This window comes from Lissotriton helveticus, chromosome 2_1 (assembly GCF_964261635.1).
Source record: "Lissotriton helveticus chromosome 2_1, aLisHel1.1, whole genome shotgun sequence".
In the NCBI taxonomy this organism is placed as follows: domain Eukaryota; kingdom Metazoa; phylum Chordata; class Amphibia; order Caudata; family Salamandridae; genus Lissotriton; species Lissotriton helveticus.
The window spans coordinates 937531855-937558842 of record NC_136059.1 but is presented as its reverse complement, the minus strand read 5'-3'; the positions used below and the strand labels follow the sequence as shown (position 1 = coordinate 937558842).

The window sequence follows — 26988 nt, the reverse complement described above, 5'->3', positions numbered from 1 at the left end:
TCTCTATGCGGTTTAGGGAATGTGACTATGACCGATTCCCTGAGGGAGCCTGGAAGCTCGCCTTTGTCAAGTGCTTCATTATACACTACTGCCATGCGTGGGGTCAATTGGGCGGAGTAAGTGCTGTAATATTCTAGTGGGAAGCCGTCCATTCCGGCATATTTATTCCGCGCTGGTACTCTAATCGTCTGGGAGACATCCGCGGGCTTGATCCTCACCTTTAACTGTTTTTATCCGCTGGTGGGATTTGCGGCTGGGGTAATGGGCCCAGGAAGCTGGCGCCCGCGCGGTGATCACCTTGCTCTGGGGCCCTGTAAATGTCAGAATAATAGTTATGAAAGACACACAGAATGTCTAGTTGCGAATGCCGAAGAGTACCAGAGGCGTGTACTATTTCTGTGATTTGCTTGACCTCTGTATCTTGCTCGGCCAGCTAGGCTAGGAGCGTTCCCCTCCTGTTTCCTTCCTGGTGGACCCTAACTGCGTACATCCGAAAATTGTATTTACAGAGGTCTCTAAGTGTCCCCGCGTAAAGTGTTTTCACCACATCCATTTGCTCCAGAGTAGCCTCATCCTTGTCTGCTCATTTCGAGAGGTTCGCTAGGGTTTGTTCTGCCTTTTGTAGCGATTTCGCTAAGGTTCTGCGCACCCCCACTATTTGTTGGATACAATGTCCCCTTGCCACGACTTTGTATGTGTCCCATTCGATCAGATGAGAGGTCGCTGTGCCGGCCTTTAATGTGAAGTGTTCCTGAATATGTTCCCCATGTTCGTGTTTGAATACTGAATCCATGAGACAGTCTCTTGGTAACTTCCAAGTGGGTACGGGGGGGGTGGTGGTCTCCATCTGAGGGTCAGTACGTGTGCATAATGGTTGCAAGTACCCTTCCCAGGTAATCTGTGTTGTACTTTTGGGAGTAGTGCGGCAGTGCAGAGGAATCTGTCCAGGCACAACCGTAGGGTATGTGGAACTGAGTGGAAGGAGTATAGTTTGGTGGCGGGGTTGCAAATGCGCAATACATCTGTCAATGCCCAGTGTTTTACCCAAGTGTTAAAAATTTCCGTCTGCTTGAACACCAGTGAATGCGCTGGAGGGGGTGAGATCTATCTAAGGCAGTGTCTAGGGTGCAATTGTAGTCGCCACCAAATATCCATTGCATATGTTTTGTCAGCCTTCCAGTGAAGCGAGTCCAAAAGGGGGGTTGTTCTACGTTGGGGGCGTATATGCTTCCTATCAATAAGGGTTGCCCTTCTAATAGGCCCTCTATCACTGTGTATCGTCCTTCCTTGTCTACTTCCTGTGTCAGCTCCTTAAATGGGGTACCAGGACGAATCCATACTAGGGCCCCCCTGGCGAACGCCGAGTACGCTGTAGCGCAGATAGTACGTCGATGGCTGCTAGGACTTTGTCCAATTTGGCTGACATGGTGTCTGCGCTGGGAGGCTCCCCTAGTGGTCGCCGGGGCGCAGGGTCCGGGGAGGATCTTCGTGTTGCCATCGGAGTAGCTGTTGCATTTATCACCCATTGCCGGCCCATGTTGCTCTGGGGTCCCCTCGGGTTACAGTGGGATACCTTCTGGGTTCACCTCCAGCTGTCGGCGTGGTCCTTCCTCGTGGTACGGTTCCCCTACGGGCGATGGGTGGTAGCAGTCTCCGGTCTCGATCTTGGTGGCTCCACTTCGTGTAGTAAGAAAGTCCTCAGGGGCGGAGATCACTGGTCTTGGCTGAGCCGGTCATCAAAGTAAGAGGGGCTCCATGTGGGTTCCGCATCAGCGGCTCCGCTCCATCGGGGATGGTGTAGCTAACTCTCATCTCAGAAGTAGGATCCGCTAGGGGCCCGCAGGCACTCCGTGCTGCCTGTAGGCGTGCTTTGTAGCCCTTTCTCTCGGGTCCCAACGGGTGCAGAAAGTTGCATGTAGATGGGCGTATTCAGGGCAGGTTCCAGGCTCCTGTACGACCCACCGCTCCGCACTCCGATCTCGCAGGCCTCCGCACTTAACTGTTACCCCGGCGGGGGGAGATGGGGGGTGATAATCCTCCAATGTGCAGTGTGGGTGCGGCCGCCACTTTCCAGGCATGGCCAACTTGAAAGGTCCTGTCTCTGGGGGGTCAGGAACAAGGCACTCACCGTGTGTGCCCTGTCTCCTCTTTATTCTTCTGTGTGAGGCGACCCCACTCCTCCCGCTACACTCAAAGAGACTTTCTGGCACTCGCCCCCCTGCACCATGGGGTATCCGCGTGCCGACCGGGATCCGCCGATTCCCGGGTCCAGTGCGGGGCGACACTAGCAGCCTCCTAATGCGGCAGTCAGTCTCGGTGGGGCCCCGGTGAGTCAGGCCTTCTTTTGAGGGAGTCCCGCAGTCTGTGAGTTGGTTGGGGTCCTCCCGCCGTTCATCCCATCAGTGCCTCGATGCCTCCACGCGCTGTGACCTCAGGCGCCGATCGGAGGACACCCGGCCAGGGACTCAGGGCACGGTATCACTTATGCGGGGGCAGGGAGCCTCCAGCTCCGGCGTGCAGCCACCGCAGGATGGCAGTATAGCGGCCATCCCGCCAGGGGACCCCCGCCGGCACCAGGATGGACTCCCTCCCAATGCTCACCATCTACCTCAGCTCAGGTCTCCGAGGTGCTGCGATCCAGTGCTCTGTCCGCTCCGCTCGGCAGACCCAGGGGCGGTCCTGAGGTTGTGGGAACCTGTCCGTGTCGCCACTGGCCGTTAGAAATCGGCGAGTGCCGCCATTTTGGGCGAGTCTGGGGATCTTCAGAAGCATGTCATTGTCCTCGGAACGCGCTGCGGGGACCGGATTTCGAGTCTTCGTGGAAGCGCTTGTGGTCTGCGGTGGTTCCCGAGCTGGTTTTTGTCATTCCCTGGGCATTATATCTGTGGAATTATCACTTTGCGCGGGCAGCCATGCAGAGCTCTAGAGAGGTCCGCCATGTTGGTCGGCTCGGCCACGCCCCTGTCTGCGATTTGTTCTTAGACAAAATCTACTGCCCCGCAGATATGACTTGAATTTTTCGACACGCATGCACATGCTAACATTTCTTTTTCTATAACAGAGTATCTTGTTTCATCTTCTTTCATTCTCCTAGAGGCAAAACCTGCAGTCACTTCTTTGTTGCATCTAACTGTGATAGCACAGCATCCATGCCCTGAGCACTGGCATCTTCAGTTACAAAAGACTCCCTCCCTTCAACATAATGTTGAGGAAATGGAGCTGAAACAATGCTTTGTTTAATACTTTCAAAACTTTGTTGACATTCAGACGACCACTCAAAGGTAGTATTCTATTTTAGCAAGAATCTAAAACATTCAGTCATGTTCACAAACTTCTTAAGGATCTTAAAGTAACATTTACAAAGACGTAAGAAAAACCTGAGCTGCTCTTTATTGATGGGATGAGGTGCATTTAGAATTCCATCCATGATGCCTGGTTTGGGTTTAACTCCCTCCAAAGTTAAAACTTGACCCTAATACTCAACTTTATACACTCCAGATATGCATTTATTATTTCTGATAGTGACTCCATTTATTTCTAATATGGATAGTACTTTTTCCACACACTCATTATGCATTTCCTTGGTATTTGCAAAAATCAAAATGTCGTCTTGAAAAACAACTACATTAGACGAAATTTCAAACATTATTGTCATCACTTTATGAAATACTGATGCAGCTGAGGCTAGCCCAAAAGGCATTCGGCAAAACTGGAATATACCAGGAATGGAACTGGCGGGTTAACTGCCTGCATCATGGTATATATGAAATAATAAACACAAATACTAAAAATTAGTCCACCTGAAAAAATAAGCTAAAATGAAGCAAACTACTAAACACTGTAAGCATGTGAAGTAAATTTTAGAAATTATCAATGTAATATTAATCAAATGCAAGCAGTGTGCTGATCACTATAGTAGACCAGCAGATGGCAGTGTGCTGATCACTGTGGTAGAACAGCATATGTCATTAGATAAGATGATCCAAAGCGCTGCTCGACAACAGTAGATATCGCTGCTAATAGAAGAACTAGCAAAAGTGGACTTTCAAACAATAATTGGCACTGCACCATGGGGAACGTCCTTTACAATGGAACTTTTACAACGAAGTACCGTTACGACGCAGGTTTAACAATGAAAGTCATTACAACGACTTTCGCTGGAGGGCGCACTAGGATAGGTAATAGTTTAATTTACTATCCAACACCTTCCCTACTATCCACGGGGACTGGAGTTGGAATAGTAAATTAAACTATTCACTATCCAGCGCCCCCCAACGCAAGTCGTTGTAACGACTTGCGTTGTAAAACCTGCGTCGTAACGGTACGAGTTGTAAAAGCACGCATTGTACCATCATACATCCCTGCACCATAAAGAGCTGACAGGAAGTAGTATAGTACACAGGAAGTAGTATGGAACTTATAAGCTGAAAGTCGGAGGAGGCCACTGTCAGAGATTCCAGAAATGGGGAAGAGCTACTCAAGGTGGCTGTAGGTGAAATCCAGGCAAGCGTGGAGGAGCGTGCTCTGAAATAGCAGGCCGGCATTCCAAAGTGCTGAAGAAATAGACGCGCTGAACAAATAGATGCTCTCTGGAATAATGCGAGGCACGAGGTGTCCCGCGTGCAAGCAGCACGCTCAACAAAGAGAGATGCACAAGAAGCTACCAACGCAGACACGCACTCAACATAGAGCGATGCGCGACGAGACACAAGTGCTGATACGAGTGTAGCTCAAACAGTTGTCCGTAATCTGCATGCATAGACCTGTGAAAGCCCTCTCGTCTCGAGGAACAAAAGATGCTTAAACTCTAGAAACCAAAATATGCCGACTCAAGCACAGAGACAGGCAGCAGCTTCAAATACAAAGATCGCTAGGATCGCTGCAATGATGAGTGGAAGTGGATCCCTAGGCCCCATTAAAAAATCAACACACTACATGATAAATGTCCTTAAGGAAGCCCAGTAATGGTTGCCCATCTCATCCCCAATTTTGTAGTGTCCAAATAAACTCCAATAAGCAAAATTAACCTGAAGGTTTTATTGAAATACAGTAGACAGAACTTTCGGAGTACATCAGGGCCCAGACGATCCCAACAATTGACTTGTGATTCAAATCAAAGTATATATAGAGGCCGAAAGAGAACTAATACACAATTAATGATATGATAGTAGAATTCTGCAACACTTAACCACAGAAAGGAAAGACATGCTAGATGCTCCAATTCCCTCAATTCCTGTACTCAAATGTTGCCATGTATGCTCACTTGCCTTGTGATGCACTGTATGGTATCTGGCACCCATGATTCCATCTACCAATTTGAAAACACCTTAATAATGTATTCACTCCCAAAGAGGAAGGAACATCTAATATGAATTATACATTTTCCACTAAACGATGCATAAACATGTGAGACAACTGACTTTGGTCATGAGACCAAAGAAATCTGTCCAACAATGTGACTTTGACAACTGTATCTGCAAATAACTCTCAGAATACAAATCATTGTTAGCTGAGAACCTGCAGTTCAGACATAAGCTACAGCGAAAACCCCAGTTGTTAGACAGGAGTCAAAGCTAGGAAATTTTGAATTCGCTTTACATGAAGCATTGGCCCTTAAAAAAGTTGCAGCACTGTGGAATCCCACATTAGATCTTTTAAAAAGCTCTTAATCGACTGACTCAAATAGCATCATTTGTACTACATCGTTGGACTCTCAAGACCTGAAAGCATACTTATCTCATTTAAAAAATGTATAATGAAAGAAAGGTTCAAAAATATCTTACAGATACTTTTGCTGTGCACTATAAAATTAAGAAAAACCAAAGGTGATGATGGACGGAGCGTTGACAATACAAACACTCACCCCCAGTCAACTGATCTGGGTTTAATCCATCACCGTTCTTTAGCTCACTCCGCCACCCCAGTTCAGACATGGCCATATGCAAATCAGTCTGACCCTGTGCCTCATGGGAACAGTCCAGCCCGAACTGCCAAGCCATGTCTTCCCTGGACCGGAATCAAGCTTCCCAGGACCGGTTTCTGGCATTACAGCCGTCTTCAGCCGGGCTTGCTTGACTCCAGTGGCAAAATGAGCAAGGGACTCACATCTGAGCATACCCTGCCAACTTAGGGCGAACAAAGAAAAACCAAAGGTGATGATGGACGGAGCGTTGACAATACAAACACTCACCCCCAGTCAACTGATCTGGGTTTAATCCATCACCGTTCTTTAGCTCACTCCGCCACCCCAGTTCAGACATGGCCATATGCAAATCAGTCTGACCCTGTGCCTCAAGGGAACAGTCCAGCCCGAACTGCCAAGCCATGTCTTCCCTGGACCGGAATCAAGCTTCCCAGGACCAGTTTCTGGCATTACAGCCGTCTTCAGCCGGGCTTGCTTGACTCCAGTGGCAAAGTGAGCAAGGGACTCACGTCTGAGCATACCCTGCCAACTTAGGGCGAACAAAGAAAAACCAAAGGTCAAGATGGAGGGAGCATTGACAATACAAACACTCGCCCCCAGTCAACTGATCTGGGTTTAATTCATCACCGTTCTTTAGCTCACTCCGCCACCCCAGTTCAGACATGGCCATATGCAAATCAGTCTGACCCTGTGTCTCATGGGAACAGTCCAGCCCGAACTGCCAAGCCATGTCTTCCCTGGACCGGAATCAAGCTTCCCAGGACCGGTTTCTGGCATTACAGCCGTCTTCAGCCGGGCTTGCTTGACTCCAGTGGCAAAGTGAGCAAGGGACTCACGTCTGAGCATACCCTGCCAACTTAGGGCGAACAAAGAAAAACCAAAGGTGATGATGGAGTGAGCGTTGACAAAACAAACACTCACCTCCAGTCAACTGATCTGGGTTTAATCCATCACCGTTCTTTAGCTCACTCCGCCACCCCAGTTCAGACATGGCCATATGCAAATCAGTCTGACCCTGTGCCTCAAGGGAACAGTCCAGCCCGAACTGCCAAGCCATGTCTTCCCTGGACTGGAATCAAGCTTCCCAGGACCGGTTTCTGGCATTACAGCCATCTTCAGCCGGGCTTGCTTGACTCCAGTGGCAAAGTGAGCAAGGGACTCACGTCTGAGCATACCCTGCCAACTTAGGGCGAACAAAGAAAAACCAAAGGTGATGATGGACGGAGCGTTGACAATACAAACACTCGCCCCCAGTCAACTGATCTGGGTTTAATCCATCACCGTTCTTTAGCTCACTCCGCCACCCCAGTTCAGACATGGCCATATGCAAATCAGTCTGACCCTGTGTCTCATGGGAACAGTCCAGCCCGAACTGCCAAGCCATGTCTTCCCTGGACCGGAATCAAGCTTCCCAGGACCGGTTTCTGGCATTACAGCCGTCTTCAGCCGGGCTTGCTTGACTCCAGTGGCAAAGTGAGCAAGGGACTCACGTCTGAGCATACCCTGCCAACTTAGGGCGAACAAAGAAAAACCAAAGGTGATGATGGACGGAGCGTTGACAATACAAACACTCACCCCCAGTCAACTGATCTGGGTTTAATCCATCACCGTTCTTTAGCTCACTCCGCCACCCCAGTTCAGACATGGCCATATGCAAATCAGTCTGACCCTGTGCCTCATGGGAACAGTCCAGCCCGAACTGCCAAGCCATGTCTTCCCTGGAACGGAATCAAGCTTCCCAGGACCGGCTTCTGGCATTACAGCCGTCTTCAGCCGGGCTTGCTTGACTCCAGTGGCAAAGTGAGCAAGGGACTCACGTCTGAGCATACCCTGCCAACTTAGGGCGAACAAAGAAAAACCAAAGGTGATGATGGACGGAGCGTTGACAATACAAACACTCACCCCCAGTCAACTGATCTGGGTTTAATCCATCACCGTTCTTTAGCTCACTCCGCCACCCCAGTTCAGACATGGCCATATGCAAATCAGTCTGACCCTGTGCCTCATGGGAACAGTCCAGCCCAAACTGCCAAGCCATGTCTTCCCTGGACCGGAATCAAGGTTCTCAGGACCGGTTTCTGGCATTACAGCCGTCTTCAGCCGGGCTTGCTTGACTCCAGTGGCAAAGTGAGCAAGGGACTCACGTCTGAGCATACCCTGCCAACTTAGGGCGAACAAAGAAAAACCAAAGGTGATGATGGACGGAGCGTTGACAATACAAACACTCACCCCCAGTCAACTGATCTGGGTTTAATCCATCACCGTTCTTTAGCTCAATCCGCCACCCCAGTTCAGACATGGCCATATGCAAATCAGTCTGACCCTGTGCCTCATGGGAACAGTCCAGCCCGAACTGCCAAGCCATGTCTTCCCTGGATCGGAATCAAGCTTCCCAGGACCGGTAATGTATTACAGCCGTCTTCAGCTGGGCTTGCTTGACTCCAGTGGCAAAGTGAGCAAGGGACTCACGTCTGGGCTACCCTTTCAACTTAGGGCGAACAAAGAAAAACCAAAGGTGATGATGGATGGAGCGTTGACAATACAAACACTCACCCCCAGTCAACTGATCTGGGTTTAATCCATCACCGTTCTTTAGCTCACTCCGCCACCCCAGTTCAGTTATGGCCATATGCAAATCAGTCTGACCCTGTGCCTCATGGGAACAGTCCAGCCCGAACTGCCAAGCCATGTCTTCCCTGGACCGGAATCAAGTTTCCCAGGACCGGTTTCTGGCATTACAGCCGTCTTCAGCCGGGCTTGCTTGACTCCAGTGGCAAAGTGAGCTAGGGACACACGTCTGAGCATACCCTGCCAACTTAGGGCGAACAAAGAAAAAACAAAGGTGATGATGGACGGAGCGTTAACAATACAAACACTCACCCCCAGTCAACTGATCTGGGTTTAATCCATCACCGTTCTTTAGCTCACTCCGCCACCCCAGTTCAGACATGGCCATATGCAAATCAGTCTGACCCTGTGCCTCATGGATCCCTGTTAATTTACTTACAAGACACAGTCATTCCTTGTTACCGCTGTCCAAAGTCACTGGTCAACACTTTTATCAAAGTCAGGTATTTGCACAAGTGATATGGACTTATAACAATATTTTTTTTTATCTCATTAAATTATATTTTGAATGGCATGCTTTGGAACTATATTTAAGTGTGTTGTTTTAAATTTGTAGAGCAAAATAAAATAAGCTTGCATTCACAGTCTTTTTTTGTAATTAGCTCGTCTAGTTCGTTTTTCCCTATGCATTCTGGGATTTGTAGACCAATTTATCCCATTAATTAAATCAGGGCCTACAAATCGCAGAATACAATTCAAGGAAAGAAACCAAGGCTGGCTGAGCTATTAATGCGTGGACCTTGGAAACTAAAAAGCTCTGGCAGCAGTGCTACAAGGCGCTTACAATTCTGGTGACTTAACAAGTTTCTGACTTTACTTGCTGTAAACTTGAATCAACAATGTTATTTTTTGTGCGTCTTATAATGATTGTCGGTTACATTATTTGTACTCTGTTTTGTGAGAAAGTTTGTAAAACTGCAAAATAAAACACATCTTCGCGCTAATAACCTTACAATGAAATGCGGCGGCCATTAATTATTTGTGTCGGTGAACATAGGAGACACTCACACGAGTTCCACTTTTAAACAAACGCTTGTTTGTAATTTCTTTAATATACTAGAAGTTATGGGAACATCAAGCATATTTGTGAAATCATTTAGGTTTTACAAAAGTTGTTCCAAGAAAAATTAAGCATTATATTTATAAAAAGAAATATTCGATCGAGCCTAATTTGTTGAAGAGCAACACACAACCCTAAAAACACGGATGTTTGTTTTGTGTAATCTTCTTGCCGAGACAAGGCTGCTTGAACGTATGGTGCTCTAGTTCAAAGATGGCCATATTATACATGCGTAATGGATGGGAGGGCCTGTCGAGCACGTGTACGTTCCAGCTTTGACACTTCAGTTTCTCTTTTATGTCTATACCATGTGAGACCCTGATAGGCACCTCCCAAAAGTGGGACGAAATCCGTGACGCCACAGACGAGGAGGGACCTGGACTACCCTTAGTGGTGGGGTAAGGCGTGGCCAGCCGTGATTGACAACGCCATCACTGCTGGCAGGACTCATTGAGAGGCGGGTCAAAGAAAGGCCGCGCGGGCTGTTGAGAATGACAGACCTAGCAAGTGGGCGGGGCTCTAAAAAATGAGGCGGTGTTAAAATCGGGGCCGAGGGTGGTCGACGGGTTCCTTCCCATCTCCCACGGAGCTGAGTTCCTTTACTCCCTTGCTCGCGACGCGCTCAGCGCGCACCAATCAGCAACGGCCGTTGGAACAGCGCGAGCCGTGCAGTTCGGTTCGCTTGGTACTCGTGTCTTAGGCGCTCCTCACTCCGGCCGCTGCCATGAAGGGCGCGCTGAGCAGCCCCGTCTCCGCTGCCCTGCAAGAGGGCTTCGGCTGCGCCGTCGCCAATCGCTTCCAGCAGCTGCTGGACGACGAGGCGGACCCGCTGGACATCCTGCGACAAGCCGAGGAAGAACGCGCCAGTCGGAAGCGTAAGGAGGAGCCGAAAAAGACTGGGCAGACCGGAGCCCGGCAGCCTCAGCAGCCCCCCCAGCCCAAAAAGGAGACCCAGAAGGACCGTAGGTTGCCATCTGCTGCCGCTCCTCCACAGCCCGGTATGCGGTCCCGTTTGGGTGGTGGCGGGGGTTTGCAGATAGTCGGGGGAATAAGTACATGGGCTTTGCAAGTTAGAGTGCGGCCCGTGCCCTCGACCTGCCGCATGTGGAGGCTGGCCTGCGGCCTTAAGCACGTGGGCAGCACTCGACCTACCAGATGTCATGACGCGAGCCTATACTTTACGTTTTATTGCTATATAATGGCTGCATACCTTTGAATGTCTCCGTGCAGTATTTATAATTTGTTTCTTTAAACCTATTGTTCAGGGAGTCTTGCTGTAGTGTGCTTGTAGCAGGTGGTGTTCCACCGAGAGAGAATGTGTATGTGCGTGCAGTGCAAAAAGAATCCACCGAAGTCGTTGTCACGTGGGTAATCTGCAATGTTACAGACTACATCATACGAACTAATTCTTAGCATATGTTAACCACACAGCAAGTATTTTTGGAAGCGGTATAAACTGTTACCTCAATACTTGTATTTACCTGGGCAACGCTGGCTCCTATATATTGACTTTTAGCTGGAGCACAATAGTCTGTGGCTCCCACTGACGCTTCAGGGGCTAGTATTTGCCTGCCAGCACCTGGCGACACCTGTTTTGGCCACAAGGTATTCAGTGTGCAGCAACAGTTTATTTCCATTTGACCCATCCTAATAATTTGGTATAGCTGGAATAACAATTGTTGTCCTGTGTTAATGGGAGTTCTATTATGTCCTCCAGTGCAGCATAGACCTGTGACCATCACGTTTGTATTTTAGGACCATCCCAGATCATATCCAGAATTGTTCCTGTCATTCTTTGATGATTACTGGAAGTGGTACTAGAAGACCCCCCGCCTCTCCAACTGGTATCATCTTTCTGGGGGAGTGAGGTGGTTTGACCAGTGTTTCCAAACTGTGGGGCGTGTGCCGATTTTTGATGGTTCCAAAAATCCAAGCAATAAATAAAGATTGCTTTTAAATTCTGTAATTAACTTGTCACACTTGCAGTGCTTAAGAGACAGATCAAATATCGGACTGTCTTCTGATAAATTGCTGCTTTTTAGGTTGAGCATTTGAGACCTCTTGTATATGCTTTATTATATGTATGTGGCCTTGGAGATCATCCCTAGGACTTGTCTGCTTCCACGTAAGGACTTTTTTTCTGTTCAACTGCCTCGAACTGCCTTGATGGAAAACTACCACTAGAGATCAGTAAAATACCAGAATTGCTTTCTGCTTAGGGCAGTGGTTCCCAAACTTTTTCAACCCACGGCTCCCTTGACCTATTAGCCGTGAGCCGCGGCTCCCCATAATGTTACATTTCTTTTTTAGGTTGGGGGATGTAAGCCTGGCCTCAGGAGTACTTCCATTTGTCTCCCTGAAAATAATTGGAATGATGCCAATGAAGGCATTATAAACGTACACATACTGTGCCCAACCCACATATATTCGACATTTTACCTCTTGTAGCATCTCCCATGGCAGTATCCTTGTGCTGGTAGGGTGTGCCAAACCTGATACATTGCTCAATAAGTGTTACTTGTCAATTCTGCCTCTGCTCTTGAAACTGTTTCAAAGCAGTTATCGGTTAATACCTGGCTTCATTTCACTTGAAAGTAGGAAAATTCACGTTTTCAATATTTGTTTTCATGGCTTTTATACATTTACAAGCCTGAGAGGTAAATACCACTAATCTCACCAACTATGTGATATCTCTTTGATTAAGAAAATCGGGCTCTCACTTAACTGTATTTGTTCCTGTCTAACAATCAAACTTATGACAGTGCTATGCTGACTGCCACAGCAATATCCCACGTTTCTCTACCACACCACAGATATCGTCCATCATCTGGAAAGGAAACTTTCAGCCAAGTTTCCTTAAATGCTGTTCTGTGACTTTTAGTGCAGTCACATGTACTGCATCAAGCCCAGCGTGCGTCTAACACTTCAGTTTGGAATGATCGTAAGCTTGTGCAACACGCTTGCGGTCATAGAAATAAAAAGAGGACCGCACAAACACGGTCCTCAGAAGAGAGGCACATCTTTCACCGCTCAGTGGTTCCAAACTGTGCTTGATGCGCGGCGCCCCTGGTGGGTTATGACTGCGCACCAGGGTGCCGCGGCGCACAGATTGGGAACCACTGGTTTAGGGACTTATCTTTTTTTGATTTTTTTTTTTTCAGGCAACTGCCTCTAACGGTCTTGATAGAAAACGACCAGCAGAGGTCAGTAAAATACCAGAATCACTTTAGCATTCTCTAGATTCCAGTCCATAAAAATTGTCTTCCATGAGCACCTGTAGATAATGTTTTTTTTTTTTAATCTTGTATTTTCAGTGATACGACCACCTAAGGCCTTGATTGTATGTTCAAAACAGACCTGTGGGCCATACAATTTCCAGCTGAATGGCAATATTTCTCTCCATGTGTTCCCATACCTGGTGTCAGTTTGGTGCTTACTTTCCCTCAATGTTAATGAACAATAGATGTTTCAGCACCCAGGTTAATGTGCTGAATAGCTAAATACATATAAGGTCCCAAAGGTGAGACAGGTTGCATTGCAAATGCTTGTTTAATGTGGGGGTTGGATGTTTACAAGCTCCTCTTACTTTGCAGTCAGAGTAAAATTTATTCTATGACAAGGTGACTGTGGGATGGCATTTTTTATTAACACTACACAATGTTGAATCTTGCAAATGAACTGCACATTCTGCAAGCAAAATGAAGCACATGGTAATTCTGAAGTGTGATGCAAATAAACATTTTAATTGGATAAAAACAGATCAAGACACTTTACCTGGTGAGGCACATTTGATAGATATTCACTGAACCTGATTTCCACACACTATTATTTGTGTGTAATGGTATTTAGTAATACTGTGACAGAAAGTTTAGTGGAAATTTCAGTGGAAAATGTGGCGTGTGAATACCAGTGAGCTACCTCACGATACTTTAGTTGTATTAAGAAATTCACTTGCTTCATGCTCATTAAAGCTATCTGGGTCATGAACATTTGTGCTTGAAATTGGGTCGTGGTTTTAAAGTGTGGTAAGCTCTGTAATACACTGTATGAAAGTAAACTGCGTGCAGTTTAAGCAAGCTGAAACTACCAGACTCTCGTGGACATTTTGGCTTCAGTCTAGTACTCCTCCTTTAATGCAAACCAGACCAGCTGTCCATCTATCCCTCAGGATTAGAAGTGTCTGGTAATTTACCACCTGTGCCTGGTACAGTCTTGAGATGCACTTTCTCCTATGAAGTGAAGGACTAATTTGGCTTCTGTTTTGAATTCGGAGATATGGTTTAGGGTCTCCTTGTAATTAAGGCGTTGAGCAATTATAGGAAGAACTGCAATTTATGTAATTCAGATTCTGCTCTGAGATCAGTGTTTTTTTGTTGGTTTTTTATGTGTAGATACCCATATAGTCCGGGATAGGAAACTCTATCCTCTCCTGTGACCTGAATCCTTTCAAGCTAGTATACTTTCACAAAGGGAGACAAGAGGCTTTATGGGGCTCCTGCCTGCTCTTACTAAAACAAACAAATTGATGTGATACCCTCAGACAAATGCTGTGTGCTTAATCAAGTCAGCTGGTTAGTACCGGAGACCCAATGAGTTCTGTATGCTGCTAGTTGTTTACCTAAATTCAAGGCATTTCTAAGAATTGAACGAGGATGGCTCACTCAATGTGACGAGCTTCATCAATTTGGCACCCCGTCGCACCGTGGTAAGATGATGTTACCAAGGTGGACTCTGCCTCAGAATGGGGCTTTTCTGCTGGAGGTCTTAGATATTTATTCTCGCAGGACAATGATTTAGGTCCACTTTCTGAGTTTAAAAAAACAAGGGGTAATCCACTTACGTATCCTTTAATTTGCTGGTATCCCTGATTGATTAAAAAATTACCAAGGGGTGAATACAGGAGTCGTATTTGGGTGTAATGACCTGTATGCATCACTGTACAAGTAATTATGGCTTGTTTCTGCCTCGAATCAGCTGTGGGTCTAAGGCATTTGTCAGGCAGTGTCTATGCCCCCTACACTGCAATTAGTTAGTGCTGGGTGGATGTGAGGGGTATCTCATAAACTTCTCTAACAAGTTTGTGGGGGACAGTCTCCGGAGTACTGTCATGATCACTTCCCATTAACTCCTCTAGAGGGGTTTCAGTATCTTCTGTTGAATTGGTTGCATCAAACTCTTCAAGGAGCTCCAAGAGCTGTATGTTTGTAGAGTTTGAACCAGTTTTGATTTTGCTGGCTGTACAGAGGGTCCTTACCTTCTCATACTAAGTTGCAGATAAGATGTCCGGTTGAGTGCCTGGACTACTTCCTCTGTGCCAGACATTATTAAGAACAGCTGGGACCTTAGTAGAAAATCAACAAATTCCAAAATACTTTTTAAGACCTAACTCACTAGTGTAATTTTTTTAAAATACCCAATACAGTGGACTTTAAGCAAGGCCATAACAGTTGAGATTAAAAATGTAGAAACAAATCAAACATTTGCAAACATTTTTGACTAAAGTCAATTGTGACTTTCTTCGTGATGAAGTATGTTTAAACTCTTTTTTTAAAGAAAACATGTTTTTCTAGTGTATTTCTAGAACAACCATCTCTAAAACCTATATTCCATTTTCGCTGTGACTGAGACCACGATGACATCTGTACTTGCGATCCACACAAACGTCGCAAAAGCAGACATTTAATGGCCACCAACACTTTAAACTATCGGAACTATGTAATTCATTCTAAACTATTAGAACTATGTAATTCTATCAATCACAGTAGAGGATTCGCTATATAAAAAACTCTATAAAACATTTATCAATCTCTATTTCTATAACCATGCGTCATGAGTCACTAATATATTTTCACCTATATTTACGCCCGCGTATAATTGTTTGTAAATGTGTGTGTTTGTATATATGTATGTATGTATGTGTATTACCTACTGGCAGTCGCCATTAGGTAGTGATAGTTAGGACCAAGTTTCCCTAGGAAGAGCAATTCTTGTTTTGCTTATAACTTTGGTGTTTGATGAATCTACATGAAATTTTCCAAACTAAACCAATTCTTCGTTCAGATCAGCTCGTATGTTGAAAGTTTGGGGCTGATTCGTCAAGGGGGGCCGAGAAAAAAGGGGGGTCCCAGAACGTGTTTTCTCCACACAGTTTCCATAGGAAACTTTAGACAAGGCTACAGGTTGAACGGGTGAAATGAATTACCCCAAATTTGGCAGGGAGAAGGGTCTTGGTCTAGAAAGCACACTTGTTTATTTGGTGTAAATCCGTTCAGTAGTTTCGTAGAAATATCAAAATTTGCAGATATCGATATTTGGGAATCCTGTCATCTGATTGGCTGATGCGTTACGAGCACAAGCTTGCTGGTTATTGGCTGCAAACGGTTGCCACTAGGAAGTGTTGGCAGCCATTTTGTGAATCAGTTGAAGCAAGTAATGGGGGGAAAAAAGGATGAAGTAGGGAAGAGGAGGGTAGGAGTGCTGTGAGCTTTGTGGGGTGGTTAGGGTGTGCTATACAGGGGGTGTGAAGCAAAGTATTCACCCCTACCGGTGTGAAAATGCTGTTTTGGCCAGAGTGAGATGGTTCTGAGATGAGGTGACGGTACACTCTGGGGGTGAAACTGTGTGCCTAAACCGTGAGCCGAGTGCTGTAAACTGATGTGCTCTGGGCGCTGTAGCATACTGGCCGCTGTAGCATAGCTGTGCAGGTGGAGGTAGTATGCGTTTAGACTATAGCGGGAGTGGGAAGCAAACTACTCACTCCTACCGGTTTGAAGACTCTGGGATGAAATTGTGAGCCTAAGCCGTGAGCTGATTGCTGTAAAGTGATGTGCGTGGGCGCTGTAGGATACTGGCCGCTGTAGCATACCTGTGCAAGTAGTGTTAGTATGCGTTTATTCAATACAGGGAGTGTTAAGCGACCTACTCACCCCTACTGGTCTGAAGACTCAAATGCAGTGTTTTAGCAAGCAGGAATAAAGAGATAATCGTGAAGAATATAATGCAGAATGTTGTAATGCCACAGAAGACAAATCGTGAAATCAGGTGTCTAAAAGTGGCTGTGTAATAAAGCGATGGATACTGCAAGTTATATAAAAAGTGTCTTTATTTAAGTGCCATAAATGGACACTGGTGTAAGAGCTAAGGCATCCAGCTGAGGCAAACTCCAACCGCTTCTGCTGGATTCAAACATAAGCTCCTGCATCAGTGAATTCATAAACAATACATCTTAGACATGAATGACTCTAAATTCGATAATGAAAATAAATGTAAGATACAATTACCACGTGTATCCTTTAACAAAAAAAAATATTGCAAAATGTAATCATCAAACTTCTTGGGTACCCTGGTACTCCTTTTTTGAAACACAAAATGATCAAGAGTAGAACAGTCTGCATTCTTCTTCTCCAGTAGATTAAATCTGATGCGTCTCAGAATTGGTAATATATCTACCCACATTGGAACTTTGAGGAACACAAACATTGCGCTTCAGAAGCACATTCGGTACCCTTCTCGTTAAACCATACATTGTCTTCAGCCCTTTCAAAAAAACTTTCTTGTGCAAGAGCTAAGGCATCGAGCCGAGGCAAACTCCAACCGCTTCTGCTGTATTCAAACCTAAGCTACTGCATCCATGAATTCCACATTACATGTTACAGTTCCATGTGACTTAAGCAATAGCTATTAAACATGAATGACTAAATTCTAAAATGAAAATAAAGGTAGGATACTATTACCACACTGTGCCAACCAGTTCCTAAACCATGTTGTGTTTTTTGATCTTGATCGCCAGCTCGTGAGCAGAGGCTGAGGATGAGCTAATTTGTGTGTAAGTGCTTCTTGGATAACAGGCTGGCAGAGATGTGTGCACAAAGAATAGACATGGTTTTAAAATGGATGTCTGGTTCAGGCTAATTTAGCAAGTAAATAGCGTATTTGCATAGGCCATACATCACCCATGCCTGGTTAGGCTGGAGACGTAAGGGGCAATGATGAAAACAGTCTTCAATCCAAGAATAATGTGAATTTCTTAAGTCTTGAAGATTTCAGTCCAGAAGTTCTTCAGCGGTTTGAGATGCGTAATGTTCCCAGAGGCAATTGTTGCCATCGTGTGAGAAGCAAATCTATCCAATTCATATCCTCGAAAGGACAGTAATGTTCCTCGAATGTTGGAGCGGCAATTTGAATTGGCAGGCAATCTGCAATGTTGTCAAAGGTTGCATGTTGCAGGAGATCTTTCGCGGCTGCACAGATATCCCATTCCGCCACGTTACCTTTTTGCTTTGCATCACCATTGCCCGAACAATCCAGTTCATGGTTTTCAAGTTACTCCATTACCTATTGGATATTGGGAGTGATTATTGGGATGTCGGCAAGGCTTAGATCCATTCGGCAGTCGAATGGGCAAGTTTTGCAATGAAAAGATGGTTGCACGCAGATTGCGTATGTGTAAAATAAATGTCCTGTGGTAGATGGGTCTGATAATGGAAGCAGGCAGCCGAAAATTTGTTCCTTTTTTTTTTTCACTGTATTCTGCCTGACATGCTTGTTACCACAGGGAGCGCAGCCATTTTTTACAAGCAAAAATAATAGTAGGATGGCCGCTAAGAGCGAATTATGGGCACTGTTCCTGTACATATTCCAGATATGATAGAATGAATGAAGTCTGGTATTATACCAAAAACAGTTTGAAAGCCTGTGACAAGGTCCGAGGAGACCGTGTTAGTGTGCCAGAGTTTGGGTGTCAGATGTATAGAAAATTGTGTAACCATTCACAAAGTGTAATGGGAGGTTTGTATTTAAAAGGGACTGTATTTTACTTGAAGTTCATGGTATCTGCAGTCGATACATTTATTTTGCAGAAGTGAGGGACACTTCTGTTTTGAAACCAAAGTGCTTTTAGTTTGCTCAGTTTAATGAAATCTGTTTTGAAAGTAGGTGCTGACGGCCAAGGTGAACTTTGGGAGTTACTTTGTGTGGGTAGAAATAGAAATTTTGGAAAACAAAGAGGAGAGTAAGGAGTTGCGTCCGTAGTCGTCGGACGGGGATTTCCTGAGTTTAGACAAAAGCCTTCAGTTACCCTCATCGGGTAGTACTCCTCCATTTTGTTCTTTAGAAATAGAAATTGCCACATGAAGTTACTCTGTTTGACATAGTAAGGACATACGATATGCCAGCTCACATTCGGTAGCAGTCCTTGTTATTAAGAAGCAGATATTAAGAAGAAGATAACTGCCGTTAGAAAGCTGTGTGAAGGTTGGTCTGATTGTGGGAGTTGGTGTGCTTTTAAGAAAGAACGCAAGATTGGGGTCTGTAAGCTTAGAAGCGTGGTGCAGTTGGACATTCTTGCATGGGTGTCTGTGGCTTCCCCTAGTGCATCTGCTGTATTCTGGCCTACCTTGCCATGTGTATCGCCCAGTACTCCTTTTGTGCATTGACTGACTTCCTGCTTCCTGTTTGTTTCCCCAAGACACTGCAGCACCTGTGTGCTCCCTCTCACTCTGGCACCTGTTGCTTCCTTACCTCACATCCTTTGTGTGCTCTTGCAGGCTCTTTCAGTTCCTTTCACTAAAATTTTTTGCATTCAACCTGTAGAGGTAAAGTAAATTTTATTATGCTTGATTAATTAAAACCTTGCATATTACACATGAATAATAAAATCGAAATTACGATAAATGAACAGTGTAAAGGCTAAAATAACCACATTGTGTTATCCATAAAAAAGAGTAATTGCTTCCTATTGAATCATACGTGCTAAAATCAATGGTGCAATTAATACTCAGTCTGTAAAGTCAGTTTGATAAAGTTGATCACTTTAAACTGATGGGATGCTCCTGCGCAGCATGAGACAACTGCCTGGTGTCCCTGCTTGTAGTTTCGTAATACCAACCATTCAACCTGTATGTGTTCAGTACATCTCGCATCCACTGAATTTTCTGCTACTACTGTCACTCCCCTGCAACCTCTGCCTTTTGCACCCCTCAATGCCCTCTGTATGGTGCAGTCTCATGACTTCAGCAGTCCCCCCCCATCTCTCATAGTCCCTTGTCCTCTCGCATACCTCCCTAGGTTGGATGGCATAGTAGTCCCTCCACCTCCCACAAGTATGCATGTGTATCTTATTTCTATAGCACAATTGCTGCCAAAAGGCAGCAGCGCACTCTACATGGTCAACGATGGACATGAAGTAAACTAATAAGAGATGGAACTGGGTTGAGGATGGTTAATGCGTTGTGTAGTGCAGTGAAGGACATTGCTGGGGATTTCCATTCCAGACTCCAGGATGCATATTAGGGATGCATGGTAGACTGTGTCCAAGGCAACTAAGAGGTCCAACAGTATCAGGAGGCAGGGGGAATCTTCGTCTCTGGTCAAAGGCAATGTCTGATGTGTAAGGTAGCGGTTACGGTGCTGCTGCTGCCTGATCTGAAGTCTGACTGCTAGTCATGCAGGAGATGGTTATCATTGGTGTGGTCTTGGAGATGAATATAGGTTTTTTAATTACCTTTCCGATGAAGGTAGGTGATGGATGGGCTGTAGTTGAGTCATTTGGGTTTCTTCCTTTGTGGGAGGATCTGGCCTGTCTTAAATACTACTGGGAATGTCTTGCTTGCCAGGGGCATGGGCAGTGGCAAGTATGTTGAAGGACGATGGTTCAACAGCTTCATAAGTGGTTTGAGGAAGTTATGTCAAATCTGAATGAGATGGGGTTTGAAGGCGGACAATTGTGGTATTATATGAGAATGGGTAGGTCTAATAATTTAACCAGGCATGTTGGATGTGTGCTGTTGGATCTTCTGTATTTTTCTCACAGAAGACTAGATTGATGGCATTGCACTTTTCTGTGTAGGAGGGGGCAATACAGTACTTGATGGTCTTGATCACCTTTCTATATCTGTTGGTGGCTTCATTGATAGTGTTTGGGTAGTATTTTACTTTGGTTGATGTGATGAGGTGTCTGCTTGTTGAGCAGAGGGTCTTCAGTATCAAGAGATCCTCTGAAGTTCTTTTTCTTCCATTTTCTTTCTTGTCGATGTAGAATTTATTTTTGGCATGGCCTTTAGATTACCAAGGTGCTGAAGGCTTTGACTTGCACTTACATGTTTTAATTGGTGTTCGCTTCAGATGTGAAGTTGTTATGGTGAGATGAGTTCAAGTATTAGATTGCGTAGAAAAGCCTTTGAAAGATTGTATGCTTTCGAGCAGGCTTGTCTGGTACCGGCACATCCGCCTCGCCCTGGGGCTCCACCTCCCCCAATGGCTGCCCGCCTCTTGCATTTTCGTGACAGGATCATCTGTTGCAGCAGGCCTGTGCTCATGGCTCCTTTATATCCTGATTTCACCCTCCAGTTTCAGACACCGACACCATTCCTTGCACTTAAGAAAAAGCTGTGCAAACCAGGTGTGCTCTTACAGTGCCCAGCTCGGCGAAGTACAAACTGGATCAGGTGCACTTCACTGACTGAAGCATGGGATTGGCTCAAGTAATACAACAGGGGCACTGTACGACGAGGACTTCCGGAGCAGCAGAGTTCACTGCTTTTTCAGTGGCGAATATCTGGGCATATTGGTTAACTAAATTCCAGGTGGCACTGGAACAGACCAGGGCGGTGAAGACCGCTGCATCTCTTGGAATTGGTGATGGCTCCCCATGACTGGCCCATCGAAGCTCTGCTTCCGCCTCGGACTATTGTGCCAGGTCTGGACAACGTTCTTCAGTTGTCCTGGGCACAGCGGACTACCTTGCTTGGCGATTGACTGGATGGCGATGGATATGGATGTCACTGTAGTCCTGATTGTGCAGTGGTGGCTGCTTCTCTTCTGTTTTTGTTTCCCTTCTCTGATTAGTGTTGGTTGGCTGGGTTGGGGTGGTGTAAGGCACTGACCAGTTGGTATATAAAAGGGGAGACCAATCAAGCGAGTATAGGAATGGGAAGATTAATCCAGTAAGCTCCACTGGTAGGCTTCCAAAAGAAATGTACTCGAGTTGTGCTTTGTATCACCACAGGACCCGGACTGCAAGTAGGGGACTGCCTCAAATTGCCTTTGCAGAATACTATGGGTCTCTGTGCTGAACGCATATTCCAGACACGAGTAGGGCAATCTCCCATTAATTGCAGACATTCCAATGCCCCAGGTGACGGAAGGGGGTTGCGATTGCCTCTATCAACAATCCATGTTGGAGATAAACGAAGTGCTTGTTGAAGTTTACCCTGACAAGACTCCAATACCAGATTGGTTCCAGGCCAAATATTACTGCAGGCTTTGCCAGATCATCTTCCCACCCATTGTGCACATGCATTTTGAGGCTATTGCACAAGGCCAATACCCTCTGGAGGTGGACCTGGCTGCCAGTTGTTGCCAAAACTGAGCATGCCTCCTCGCTGAACTTTCTATGAGCTGATCTCGCATAAATACGCAGGTAAAGTTGTTAACCAAAGTCGTGGCAAAACGTCACACCCATATGGAACTACCTGGTGCATCTGGACCAATGTGGCTTTATTTCCAGTTGTAGTGTGCTCCACTGTATCAGGAGGTTTGAGTGCTGGCCAGATTCCAATTCATGCAGAGATCCATGACACCTATGCTATTAGGCTTCAAAAAAGCCTTTATTCTGTAGACAGGCTGCCTAAATGAAGTGCCATCTAAACAGGGATTTGGTTCTCTGTATATGCATCTTGTATCTTAGTGCGGGTTAACTGGGCATTGTCCTTCAGGGAATCAGGCAGGGGTGCCCATTGGTCCCACTTCCTCTCTACCCTTACTATAGAGCCACTGGTGTCCTGTGCATGTTGTCACACCCAGGTCTGGGGGTTTGATTTGTGAAGTAGCAATGGAGGACAGGAAAGCCCTCTACTGATTACTTCTTCTGTTCATGGTCTGTCAAGACTTGACAATGCCTCACCTGCTTCTTCGATATTTGATAATTATTAATTTATAAAATGCCAGAATCACCCCCAAAGGGGTATCTCCGTGCTGTGGATGAGCTACAGCAGGCCGAGAGGAGAGAATATTAAAACAGTGCAGTTTTAAGGAACCTTCTTAATTGAAGGTAATCAGGTCGTTGCCGAAGATGGCTAGGAGTTGATTCCAATAGGAGGGGTTAGGTGAAGAAGCTTTTCCACCCAAGCAAGATAAATATAGATTTAGTTCCTGAGCGTAGGGACCTGGGTGGCATGTATTGAATTAATTTTCCTGCAAGATAACTGGGACCTTTGTCGTTCAGGGTTTTATGCACATTGCTGCAGATCTTTAATTTGATCAGTTTACGTACCAGAAGCCAATGAAGTTGTTGGAGTGGGAGAGGTAGTTCTGGGAGGGGCATTCGAGACCAGGCGGGCCACAGTGTTTTGGACTACTTGTAGTCTGGTCAGCGATGACTCATTTGCTGAGATCAGAAGGGCGTTACAGTAGTCCAGGTGGCTCAGCACTGATGCCTGAATGAGTTTTCAGAGTGGGCAGAGGGAGGAAGGGAAATACCCTCCCTCGAAAGGCTTAGCGCATGGAAGCAGGAGCCTGTGGTGGTTGCAACGTGCTCCCTTGTCAGTTTTATGTCCGAGTGTATTCCAAGGTTTTTGACCGATCTTGGGAGCCGGGGTGTCACCTAGCTACTCTGGCCACCAACTTTGGGACCACAGCATTGGGTCATCTCCAACCAGCTTTATCTGTTTTCCCTGCTTTGAGTTGAAGTTATTCCTCATCCAGCTAGCAGTAACCATCATGCCTTCCACGAAGGTAGACTTGCCGTTCGGAGTGTTTGTCAATGGAAAGTAAAAGCGGAGTGTCATCAGCATACGAGATTGATGTGAAATGCAATTTCCTAAGTAATCCTGCTAATGGATCAACATAAATATTGATTACAGTGGGACTTAGACAGGAACCCTGGGGTACTCCCTTAGTCAGTCCCATAGGCTTCGAACGGAAGGGGCCTAAGTTGATAGTCGGAGTAAGAAGAGCGAGCACTACATCCATTGAAAGGCTTGTCCTTTGATTCCAATTTCTTTAAGCCTCCTGATCAGAATCTGATGAGATACCGTGTCTAAGGCAGCCGACAGATCGAGCAGTACAAGTAGAAATGCTTGTCCATTGTTCAGGGACTGCCTGATCTTGTCAGTAACCGAAATCAAAGCTGGCTTGGTACTGTGCCTGGGCCTAAATCCAGACTGAGATGGATCAAGGCATCCTGTGGCTTTGACCTGGTTAAATAGGTTTGTTAAGTTTTTCCAATATTTTACTCGGTAGAGGTAACCGAGAAATTGGGCGATAGTTGGATAGGTCCTCCATGGGGGCCTTGATCTTATGGATGGGAATTATTTGTGCCGCCTTCCATTCAGCAGGAAGTTGGCCCTCTCTCATCGAGAGATTGAGGCTAGAGCAAATGGGCAGGGATAGCTGTTTGGGGAGTAATGTGGTGGTTTTGGCTGGAGTAATATCCAGAGGGAGCTCGATTTGACTGTTCAGTGATTACTCCATGTCCCCAACCATGAAAGGGGATTGTGTTTTCCAACATCTGCACATTAGTCTGGGCTGGAGAGTAACAGGATACAGAATCATTATAAAGGTTCCGGAGTGAGGGGATTTGATCATAGATCAGCTCTATTTTCTCGGTGGCAAGAGTCTACGGCTGGGGTGACCAGAACGGGATGACTGCACAGGCTGGCTACGTACCCCAGGGCGAACCGTATCATTCCAGAAGTGGTCGACGCTGGAGTGGTGCACCGTGCTCCAATGGCTAATACTTTTGCTGAGTATTATCGGCAATTTTACACGGCACGGACCCCCGGGCTGACCGTCGCTGCTCTTCTTGACCGGGGTAGAGTGCGTCTCCCTACATTGGAGCAGGCGGCTCAGAAGGACCTGGACCGTCCCTTCTCCCTGAAAGATTGAGGAAGCGATCAACCTGGTCTGCCCGGGTAAGACCCCGGGTCCACACGGCTTGCCACAGGAATATTATGCGGCCTATCGAGGCACCCTGGTCCCCCACCTAGCCAACTTGTTTAAGGAAGCTGTAAACCAAGGATCGTTTCTATCGGAAACCGGAATTGCCACCATTGTGGTTATCCCGAAATCCCAGCCTCTCCCGGTCTTGTGCTGAATACCGCCCCATAATACCAATATCAAACTCTATGCCACCATTCTGGCCCAACGGCTGAAACCTTATTTGGCCTCATTGGTGCACCCAGATCAATGTGGATTCATGCTGCAGCGGGGGACCCGCCACTGCCTCCGAAGATTGCAATCGGCCCTGGCACATCAGCACCTGATAACCCCTTACCTGGCGCTCCCGTCTATAGATTTTGAAAAAGCCTTAGATTCCGTGGACTAGGAATATTTACAGGGCATATTGGCCGAGGTGGGGTTTCGGCCCCATTTTTGTTCCTTTATGCCCGCCCAAGAGCGCGTGTCCTGGTCAACTGGGTACTGTCTGTGGCCTTTCCCATCACCAGGGGCACTATGCAGGGATGTCCCTTTTCCCCCTTGCTTTTTGCCCTGGCAATGGAGCCCTTGGTGTCCCTAGTGCAGGTGGAGGATCGCCTCCGTGGATGGGAATGGCTGCACACGGACAAGATCGTGTTGTAAGCAGATGATGTGCTGGTCTTTCTGTCCGACCCCGCCTCTCCCGGGCCGCAGTGCCTCCTAATCTTGCGCGATTTTGAACAGGCCGCAGGGTTACGGCTTAACCCCGGAAAGTCTGTGCTCGTTCCCCTGCATCTCCAGAGTGCTTCTAGTGACAGTCCACCATACCGCTCCGGAGGCTGTCCTTTAAATATCTGGGGATCTGGATCACCCTTCTTCCCGAACCCTCAACGTGGCCCCCTTGGTTAAGAAAGCTAAAGAGGACCCCCTTAAATGGAAGGCGCTGCCGCTGAGCCCCCTGGGGAGGTTAGCTTTGTTTAAAATTATGATTCTCCCCAGATCCCTCTGTCCTCCAGAACACCCCCTTCTGGTATTCCAAGGTCTGTTCCAAAGAACTGGACAGTCTAATCACCAAGTTCTTCTGGAGGGGTGGAAGGGCCCGGTTGGCTAGGTATGTCTCTTGATTCCCTCTTGTGACGGTGGCATGGGTAGGACACACCTATATCTGTATTTCCTGGCGGTACGGCTGTTAGTGATACATGACTGGTTTAATGGGGGCTGGTCGGACCCTGCCTATCGGCTTGAACTGAGCGAAATGGGGATAACTGGCGTCCAAGCCATGCTGTATGGGGAACCCATTCTGAGCCGACTTTCTGACGTGATGCGCTCTGTGGTGCTGGCATGACGGGCCCTGCTGCGTCACACGGGATGGTCGTGAAAGTTGACCCAGTGCACGACCCTTTGGCAAGGGACCAGGCTTCGTGACGTCCGCGAGTTGAGGGGTTTTAAGCGTTGGGACCTTATTGGTATTTCTCAATTAGGGGATGTGTGGGCAAGAGGCCAGATGCTGTCCTTCCGGGAGCTCCAAACCCGGTACTCCTTACATTCCTCAACACTATAAATATTTGCAGTTGAGACATGCCCTCCTCACACACATTACAGGCGACACTAGGCTCCCTGAATACAGTCCCAGTGAGGCTCAAACGTTGATGGGCGACTTGGGTAGGGGGGGGCGTCTCACGAATTTATCGTACTCTAGTCAATAACACCTCCACATCACTAGACCAGTTGAGGGACCAATGGCTGGAGTGGGTGGGCCCCCTTGACGATGTGGACTGGCGCAATGCCCTCATGGCCCCCAGAATAGTTACGGTCTCTGCCAAACTCAAGCTGATCCAGTTATACCTACACGATGCATACCTCGCTCCCCTGCATCGAGCAGGGTTGCGCCCGATGCGTCGTGCGTGCAATGTGGGCATGTCCCAGCCGACTTCCTCCATATGGTTTGGTCATGCCCCTGCTAGGGGCAGTTCTGGGGTTCCATTGAGGCAGAGCTAACGGAGGTGCTGGGCTGGGATGTCCCCCATGACCCACAGCATTCCTTGCTGGGAATCACCGACTGATTAGATGGGTCCGGGGCTGATAAGTTGTTTTACAGCACACCTATGATGGTGGCCAAGCGGGACATTGCGGCGGCCTGGATAAGTCCTGATCCTCCCACCCTGGAGAGGTGGAGAAAAGGGGTGGATTGATGTGCGCCCCAAGGGAAAGCTATGTATAAAGTGAAGGGGCATATCAAGAAATATCGGAGAATGTGGGGGAAACGGCTGGGGGCTGTGGAAGGTCCCGATTGACCGGAATCCAGATTTTACTAGGTTTTTTTAACGGGGATTGTGATTGGGGGGGGGGGGGGGTAACAGCAATGATGTGAATGAACTTGTATCTGTGATTCTTTTGCTCTGGCTGATTTGTTCTTTCTATGTTTTTAAATGAATAACAATTTGCTTATCAAAAAATAATGGCA

At 46.7% G+C, this 26988-nt stretch overlaps 1 protein-coding gene across 4 annotated transcripts in view; it reads left to right on the top strand.

Annotated features, from left to right (window-relative positions):
* The first annotated feature begins 10100 nt into the window (after positions 1–10100).
* Positions 10101–26988, top strand: part of HABP4 (hyaluronan binding protein 4) — a 163534-nt gene continuing 146646 nt past the window's right edge. The window contains exon 1 of one of the 4 annotated variants that reach the window (XM_078675681.1): positions 10101–10609. In XM_078675681.1, coding sequence (XP_078531807.1) covers positions 10336–10609 — 274 coding nt within the window. In that variant the 5' untranslated portion in view covers positions 10101–10335. The remainder of the gene's footprint in view (positions 10610–26988) is intronic. The other 3 variants (XM_078675684.1, XM_078675683.1, XM_078675685.1) reach the window with 3 other exon arrangements.